This window comes from Coregonus lavaretus (genome assembly GCF_964263955.1).
Source record: "Coregonus lavaretus genome assembly, chromosome: 40".
Taxonomy (NCBI): domain Eukaryota; kingdom Metazoa; phylum Chordata; class Actinopteri; order Salmoniformes; family Salmonidae; genus Coregonus; species Coregonus lavaretus.
Window position 1 is genome coordinate 4623444 of NC_140027.1, and position 9716 is coordinate 4633159.

Here is a 9716-nt window from a genome sequence, read left to right on the forward strand (position 1 = left end):
TTACGTCTGAGACTCCGCCTCTTGCTCTACTCCAGCCCCTGGTCGAATGCTCTTGATTGACAGGTACATCTCTTCCTCTGCATCATAGTAGTAGAACTTCCTCAGGTACATGATCAGCGGTCTGTAGAGAGAGAGGTCAAATGAGTAACCCCTTATGCAGAAAGATACCTTTACATTATGTTTAGCATGTGAAGTAGTATTCTCTCTGTGTATAACACTCTCCATAAAAGAAAGGAAACTGATGAAGATGAGGATGATGATGGATTGCATTAAAGTACAGCTGCTATATATAGCACTTTTCACTTGGTCTCAAAGCACATCATCCATGTTTATTTTGTTGGCAATCAAGGATTAGATTTCTTTATTTAGAGTAAAAGAATATGCTGAGGCGTTTCTGTCAAAGCTCAGGAGAGAATGCTACTTCACTAACAATTACTTCCAAGAAAATAAATACAAGGCTAAAATTAATGGCCAAATAAATGTTTTGATAAATTGAGTATGGCAGTACTTGGGCAGCGGCAGCTCCTGGATGTGGTCGATGCGGACCATCTGTCGGATGCAGAAGCGACAGAGGTGCTGCAGGGACTTGACGTTGCTGAACCGGGACACTGGGTAGAGCAGCTGCACCGGGGTAGGGGGGAGCCCTGGAACACACACACACATTCCACGTGCACACACACACACACGAGTGAGCACAAACAACCAATACAGATGCTCGTAACCTCTCAGCAACCTTGTATGCTATGCTTACTGTCATTCCAACCACCACACTAAGTGGTAGTTCACATAAACATCTAATTAGTTAGGCTGTGTAGGAATGGGGTCAGTTTTTTACCCGGCACACGTGATCGCAGGAAGTAGAGGAATTTTCCGTTCTTGGAGTGCATGATGGCTCGCTCGATAAACTCCACCACAGAATGACATCGGTCCTCAAACTTGGGGTGACACCACAAGCTGAATGTCCCTATAGGCGGAGACATGGAAGGGACACACCACTTGAGGTTACACCGAACACTCACACGTACATACCATTTAAAGGGGAATGAAACAGAACCAAATACCATTTAAAGGGGAATGAAATAGAACCTTGGGGTACCACTTTATTTAAAGTGTGCAGGTATAATGCATTATTACTTGTTATAAGCACATATTATATAATATGTCATGTATCAAACTTGTTTTTCTCAGCTACCCCGTGGGTTAGGTGGCTGATATGTGCAGTATGTGTAAAACATAAATATAATTAACTGCATGCTTTCTGTCTGTCATGTATGTACACTGCATGATGAGTGTGTCTGTGAGTCATGTTAGAAGTACATTATCCATATGTCATGTATGTTTCACTCACTTTGTATGTGGGTGACTCACCACTTTGCTCTGTGTGTGTGCTTCCTTGTGAGTGCCTGTGTGTGTGTGTGTGTGGGTTAATGAACACAATGACTGAGTGATTATATAGCTACAACATTTATATTTGTGTGATTGACTGACTGTGTGTGTGTGCCTGTGTGTGTTTATGATTATTTACAGTACACACGACTCACCTCTGTAGTGCTCCATGCGCGTGTGGTGTGTGACTCCCTGGGAGCGGAAGCTGAGGCTGAGGATGTAGCGGGGGTCAGAGCTGTCCCTCACCAGGAACGCCCCGTCAGGCTTCCCCTTCAACTTCATCTCTGCATCCTCCCAGTTCATAGGACCCCAGTACCAGCCACACTGGGGATAGACATGTAGGTGATTAGGAACTAATATCATAGAAACATACACACACACACAAATGCACACACACACACACATACAAACGCACACACACACACACACACACACACACACACACACACACACACACACACACATCATCCATAGAATAAAATACAAACACAGAACTGAATGAATGTCATGAGGCAGTTATCATCAATTAAAGGTTTGTTATCACACACACACACCAAGGAGGCAGTTATCATCGATTAAAGGTTTGTTATCACACACACACACACCGGGGCGGCAGGTAGCTTAGTGGTTAAGAGCGTTGTGCCAGTAACCGAAAGGTCGCTGGTTCTAATCCCCGAGCCAACTAGGTGAAAAATCTGTCGATTTGCCCTTCAGCAAGGCACTTAACCCTAATTGCTCCTGTAAGTCGCTCAGGATAAGAGCGTCTGCTAAATAATGTAAATGTAAATGTAAAAAAGGCAGTTATCATCAATGAAAGGTTTGTACATATTTGTTCGTATGTAACCCAATCGATTAGTAGTGGGTCAATATTTATGTGTCGTTGAGTGTGTCGCAATTACCTTTTCCAGCTCTCTCAGACTAGCGGTGAAGTTGCTGGCCTCAGGCCTCCTCAGAGGACAGAGCCTTGGGGGTGGGGCCAACCTGGAAGGGGGAGGGGCTGAGAGGAGCTGTGAAGAGGTGGAGTGAGGCAGGGCCCGGAGGAATGCATCTGTAACAAATAGAGAAATATTCAGTTAGACACAGTGATATGAATGTTCTATTTGAGCAAGACTGCTTAGACAGACCAAGTGCCACAAATACTAATTCTCAAGGCATATTTATAATAAAAAGATTAGACAAGCATTGGTTGCGACCGCACACCATGCACCTTCACGATTCATTTCCACGCTGATTGGTCTGTATAGTCTTTCCTGACTACAAGCACTTACAGTATTTGACCTGATGGCAATTATGCAACCTTCACCACAACACGCAAGTGTCACAACATATCACTCTATTTATGTTACCCACTCTACGACCTTAGACATTGGCCGACAGGCATATAGGTTTTATGTTACATATATATTCATAACTGCAGATATTATACATGTTTATGATTACTGATATATCCACACGTTTATAAATACAGCATTATAAACATATCATATTGGTACTGTTTTGTATTATGGTCTTTTCAGAGTCTTAGCTCTGGCCATTACGTGCTCTATCCCCCGACGACACCCTCCCCCTGTTTGCCCCATGCACAGCTCCCAGCTCTCTGCTCTCTGGTGTCTTACCATTGAGGCTGATACTATGCTGGATGGTGGCATGGGAGGGATGAGGAGGAGGAAGAGGCAGGGGGAGGGACTGTAGGGAGGCCCCCATAACACTCACTAGGAAAGGACCAGGCTGCGGCCCACCTATGTCATCTGGAACAGAGCAGGGAGGGGAAGGGGAGGTTTCAGACCAGGGAGGGGTCTATATCACAGGCTTTCTCAACTCCGCTCCTCTGGACCCACTGTGATGTGAAGTTTTCGTCTCGACCAATTAACAAGACTTATTTGTAGTGTTCGTTTTTCGGATAAAAATGTACTCCTTGAAGTATTCTAGGGTAACTAACAAATCAAAACAACATCTAATGTATGGTTATATTTCTAGGTTGAGAGAAATGTGTGATTCAACGTGACATTCAGTAAATTGGTTTGTCCTTGTACCACTGCTTGGCTGAACATTCAATTATGATAGGTCGAGAGGGTGGGTCCCCAGGATCAACGTTGAGAAACACTGGTCTATAAGGCCACAATACAACAGTCCCTCAGACTTATGGCTGTTGATGTGAGTGTTGCCGTGGGGGTCAGAGATGGAGTAAAGCTATTAGGCTCTCCATCACCATAGAACAGAATGGGCATGTTTATATACTGTGATATTACTGTGATATAGCTTTCAGGAGAGGGTAATAAGATGGGTATCGGAGAGTAGGGTGAGTGAGGGTATGCAGGAATCCTTTTTAGTGTTTGTGTGTGCCTACAGGTAGAAACATAGGCAAAAGAGATGCGTGCAAGAAAGGGAGGGACACAAGGAAGCACACAGAGAAAAATAGGCTACTATACAGAGAGACACACATAGAGAGAAAGAGAGAAAGAACAGAGAGAAATAGAGAAAGAACAGAGAGAAAGAGAGAAAGAACAGAGAGAAAGAGAGAAAGAACAGAGAGAAAGAGAGGAGGTAAAGTACCTAATAGACTGAGACTTCTGCGTGGCGGAGGTGGAGGCGTGGGAGGGTGCGGAGTGTTCGCCCCTCTCCTCGAAATATCCACATCCACCAATGAAACAGTCTCACCTACACCCAGCAATGGAAAGAAGGAAAGAGAAAGAGAGAGAGGGAAAGACCAAGTGCCACAAATGAGAAAGGAAATGACAGAGGAAGAGAGTGATGCTAGTAAAGAAACGTCAGTTCTTGGACCAGAGTTTGCCTCCTCAGCCAAGAAACAGTAGAGCCCCTTACCAGTGAAAGGAACAAAGGAAGCAGAAGAGAAGGCACTTTGGGCCCTGGTCATTCGGGGTTGGCTGTGGCAAGAGAAAGACAGCAAAATAGGAATGAAATAAGTTCTAAAGGGATGGAATATAGAAGTGATAGGGTGAAAAATAGATGTTAGAGTTATCTAGCCTAGATTTAGAAAAGCACAAATTTAGAAAAGATTCTGACAGTTATGGGCCTATAATATCCTGATAGAAAATGTTATATTTTAGGATAGGTCCTACAATATTACCTGGCACTGTGATCAATCAATAAATGAGTTGACCTCTATAGCCTATTATAAATTATAGGCATACAGTCAGTAATTACTCACAATGCTTAAAAGTGTGGAAGTCCTTACCTGTCCACGTCATGCTCCCCACCACTTGCACTGGCCATATCTATCAGACTTCCAGCAGAGGAGATTGAATAGGCCACTGATGGCCTCTTATCCAGAAGGCTATTGGAACCACTACAGCTTTTAGTTCTGAAAAGTTTACTCAGGCGTATTTTAAGTGAGCCCTTTCTGGACTTCCCTGGAACTTTTAGTGTTTTCTCTCCAGCGCTTCCCCGACCGGTTGGAGTCCGGGGCGCACTGACGCACTTGTCCGCCCGCTTCCGGGGTGTCGATGCCTGGCTAGGGTTTGGACTGACAAGTCGGTCCGACCTCGGTGTAGTCGCAGAGGCCCCAGGTAATGTCGACACCTCCGGATTCTGTTCTGTATCTCCAGGGCTCGGTTGAGTTGGGTTGGGTACGTTTCCATGCAGGCTACATCCTTGTGCATCACCGTGCGCCGACGGACAAGGCTCTCCAGCCGCCCCTTCCATCTGTCTTGTCAACTCTGCTTGAAAGCTACTGAGAGAAAATGCACCGGACATCTTCTGAACTCGACGTGCTCGACTTTCATCTGAATCGTCCTCGGGGCAGCCTGTGATACCCAGGCTGGCCACGTCCCCAGTCCCCAGGCCCTCCAGCACTAACAAAGCATCGCTAGTCTCAGTCGGGTCATCCCCATGCCCCATCCCCGCCGGTGCCGGCCCATGTGCGCCCTGACACGAGCACTGGGGCATCTCCCCGTCCTTGAATAATATCTTGGGTACTGCGCCGAGCCCCAGCTCCCCGAACCTTCTGGCCAGGTCGAACACCGGGCCGTCGGGCAGCTCCCCGGGTGTGCACCCCCATTTCGATTCTATTATGGTGAGAGGATTGGATTTATCCGATAATGGAGGCCAGTCTGATGGGTTGGTGATCAAACGGTGCCGGTGGCATAGCTCACCTCCCTCGATATCGGCAGCAACCGTGGATAATGCCGCCCGGGGATGCAGACCCCAGCTCTGGGACAGATGGTTCTGCTGTTGCGCGTCGCCGGCGCTGAGCGTATTGTTATTGATGCCTCCGCTTAGGTCGGAGCCAGAGCCGGAGGTCTTGTCCAAACCAATATGTTCCCTCGACTGATTCCGATGGTCGGATTCACGGTGTAAAATCACCTCACCATCCCTCAATATGTTAGGAAACACCAGGAGTTGAGGCCGTAAGCCGCCTCTGTGGGCGAACTCAAAGCCCTTGGCCTCCATGGCGCTCTGTGGAGGAGGAGGAATAGACACCGACGGTCTAGTCGCCATCACTCCCGTGTCAGGTGCCGCTGTTCCGCCGCTCTGCTGTGCATTGTTCAGCGAAGAACGATGGCCGGAATGCGCGAGGTCTGTCGTGGGATCTCGGGCGAATTCCAAGCCCCCTTTCATGTTGCTATGAGCCAAGACCTCTTTACCGAGTCCTGCCACCACTCCACCCGACGACAGATTCCCATTCTCCTCGTCCAAGCGGTCATCTTCGGCCGCGGAAACCAGGCGCATCAAGACAAAATCGGGAGACATATCTTGCGCGTTGTTCATAATTATTCCTCAATTCACGAAAGGGAATAAAGATTTATTCACCTCACATAGCTACCGCCGTTTGATGGATCCCCGTTGTCTTAAAATAAAGAAGGGCCAAACCGCTATCTACCATAAATAGGCTACGAGCGAATAAACTATTTGAAGCGTTCTTTCATTATCGCACAGATAAACGCCTACAAAAAAACGACATCCATTTATATTCTAACGAAGACCAAGCGAGTGCACGCATAAATATATCCAGCTTGCTGTTGTAAGCAGGCGAACCCCGGGGTCAAACATACGGTCTCATTTGCTAGAATAAAAGCCTCGCAAGTCTGACCACTCTCTCTCTCTCTCGCTCTCTCTCTCGCTCTCTCTCTCCGGTTCCCAGCGAAGCCCCACCCGCTCCCTCACTTCCGCAAATCCTATGCGTTCTGCGTTCAGTGTGTCCCTTGTTTCCCTCTCCCTCCCCCCGTTTCTCTCTCCCTATAGTGTGAAGTGATGAGAGAGAGAAATCAAATAAAAGTGTATTGGTCGCGTACACAGATTTGCAGATGTTATCGCAGGTGCAGCGAAATGCTTGTGTTTTCTAGCGCCAACAGTGCAGTAATATCTAGCAATACAAAACAATACACACATAATCCGCCCCCAAAAAATGTAAAATAAAACAAATAATTAATCATTTTAGAATGCTAGGCTACGTTGCAATTAGTGACTTGCATAGTAGCCTAAATATTCCAACATTAAAATTGTTCCTATTATTGACATTGTTTGAGGAAATTAATTCACTATATTTGTTGTTGCTGAATTTGATTGATTGATGTCTGTATCTGATTGATTAATTGCAAGAATCAGCATGGTAATAAAATCCCTAATAGCTTAGGCTATAATAATTATTTAGTATGCAAGGCCTATTTTGATTTCACTGCAAATTATTGCATGACTTCAACAAATTAGTCCATTATCTTCTCCAGTGCACAGAATAAAAATCGGACCACTTGTGCCAATGGCTGTGGGCAGTGCTGGGCACCTGCTCTACTCAGTCTGTTCTTGGCATCTCACCGCCCAGTCTTCGCCAACTTAAAAGCTGTGTCAATTTCAATTCAATTTGACTCAGAAAGAAACAATCTAACATTGTGCTATTAAAGTGACAAATGAAATTAGGGGAGAAAATAAATAAGAAATAAAGATTCAGATTCTATTCGATTCCAGACTGTGCCTCACACTCTGTCTCTGGCACTTGATGTAACTGCACTTAAAAAGATAAATGTGGTGATTCAGCAATCCATGTGTCACTCATAAAATGTAATGTCATAGAATAGAACAGGATATAATATAAATTCCACCAATCCATTTGCAAAAGACAAATCATCAATGCATGGGCATTTATAATTAGACCTCTCATATCATAACCATTTGACTTTTAGCCTGCTAGGTCCAGATGAGTGGCCTCCTAGACTGCACTCCGTTCCAAATTAAAGTGATAAGACATGATTGGGGAATTCTAGAGCCTTCCATCAGAGCAAGCAGCACTGTCCTGAGTTTGACTATCTACATTTCAGCTGGGCAAGGCCTATCTCCCCTTGTTAGGTACCCTATTTCAGATTTCAGGATGCTATCAATTTCCTCCACCTGTCATATACAAAAACACACCACCTTGCAGACAAAGGATGACAAATGTTTTCACCCATAAATCATGACTCGTTCAATCCATTGTAAAAAAACATATATTTTATTTACATCTCTCAACCAGAAGGTGGTGCTACAGGCCACCAATGATGGTAAACCCACTGAAGCCCAGTTGAATACAATTGATCATCGTAGAATGGATGGACAGACGTTTAATCCTTGTTGAGTGCTAGCTGGTATGTAAACACAAATATTTAAGTCAATGAGATGGTGCAGGCTAATGCATCATCATGATCACAGATAATGTTTAATTCAAAAGCTGCTCATACAGGTAATGTTGGGCAGGGCTGGCAACAGAAGGGGCTGAAAATGCACATATGCACAACTATAAAATTGCTTGCTTTTCTAGAGTAATTTTAAACAGAAACGTATTGCATTGCCATTGAGTCCTGATTGTGAGATTTAAATGGATGTATACATAAACACAGACTATGCACTGATAATTTGGTATCTTAACATTTACAAGCAGACTTAATTCTGTATGACTATGAACAAACTCCCAACTACATACAGTAAAAGCACAGGCACATGTGAACACACAGAAACACACAGATTATGCACACTTAATTACACAAACACACACATATACACACACACACACACAAACAAACACACACGTACGCACTCACACACACATGCCATATGCATGGACACACACATACACACATACACAAACACCTTGATAAACTCTACACATACATTCATACACCTGCAATCAATGTACTGTGACATACACACCTATGCACATACACACACACACACACATACACACACACACACACACACACACACACACACACACACACACACACACACACACACACACACACACAAACACACAAAAACACACATCTGTGCAGCCTCATTGTCTTTCCCACACTCCACTGCAGCACCTCCTCTGCTCTGCAGTCCTGGGTGGGGGTAGGAGGCCCATGAGAATTCTCAGAAACCCGTTGCCATGGCACCAAAACAAGGATTCGCCTGTATCACCCAGAGTCTGGAGTTCCCTGCTCCATCACTGAGATATAGGAAGGGGTGGGAGGTCTCTCTCTCTCTCTGTCTCTCTCTCTATCTCTCTCTCTCTCTCTCTCCCTCCTTATTCTAAGTGATGATGAATACTGAATCGTATGATAAGGGAGATTCCCATTTTATAGCCACACATAATGACACTCAATATGAATCAATCTCCACCTGTTCACTAGATACATACTGGTAATATATTTGTGTCAACACACATCATACAGCTGAAAGCATAATCATATCTATAGCATCCCTGGCTTCCCTGACAGTGTGTATACATATTCCTGGATGATCAAAGAGCAACCTTGTCCCTCATCCACTCTCCTGGCTGACCCCGCTGGAACGCCAGGGGTTAATCCATCGAGCGCAGGATTTTGATGGATGCCCAAATACAGGCGGATTAACCCTCATCCTGCATCATCCTCTCTCCTCTTTGCGCTGCAGACACACACACACACACACACACACACACACACTAAAACACACACAGACATACACGGCAGTCCCTGCCGCCAGCAAATGTGCACTCTCATCACTCCACAGGCACAACAGTTACATTAGCATCTCCAGCAGCATACTGAGGGGGAATCACAGAAAGAGAGAGAGGGGGTAGAGGTTGAGGGGCCGGAGTAATCACCGTCAATCAGAGAGAGAGGGGGAGCGAGAGACGGAGAGAGTGGAAAGTGAGAGCGAGAGATGCTTTGCAGAGGAGCTGTGGAGCGAGCGAGAATGTAACAGGAGCGCAGAAGAGAGAGAGAGAGACGAGGAAAGCTGCTATTTTTCTTTCCCTTTCCACACACTACTACCTGCTCTCTCTCTCCCCACCTTGCCTCAGACTCCCTCAATTATGGGCTGTTCCCTCCCTCCCCCCTCCCTTTCTGCCTCCTCCTGTCGTACACGCTAGCGCTTGC

The 9716-nt window shown here is 45.5% G+C and overlaps 1 protein-coding gene across 1 annotated transcript; it reads right to left on the reverse strand.

Annotated features, from left to right (window-relative positions):
• LOC311113414 (suppressor of cytokine signaling 7-like) lies at nt 1–6114 on the reverse strand (the record flags this gene model as incomplete). The annotated part of the gene is made up of 9 exons (XM_084156624.1): nt 1–121; nt 509–644; nt 836–964; nt 1542–1710; nt 2286–2434; nt 3003–3134; nt 3940–4044; nt 4210–4271; nt 4583–6114. The coding sequence occupies 9 exons, from the start codon at nt 6112–6114 to the stop codon at nt 1–3; spliced, it is 2535 nt and encodes an 844-aa protein (XP_084012750.1).
• Nucleotides 6115–9716: the final 3602 nt, after the last annotated feature.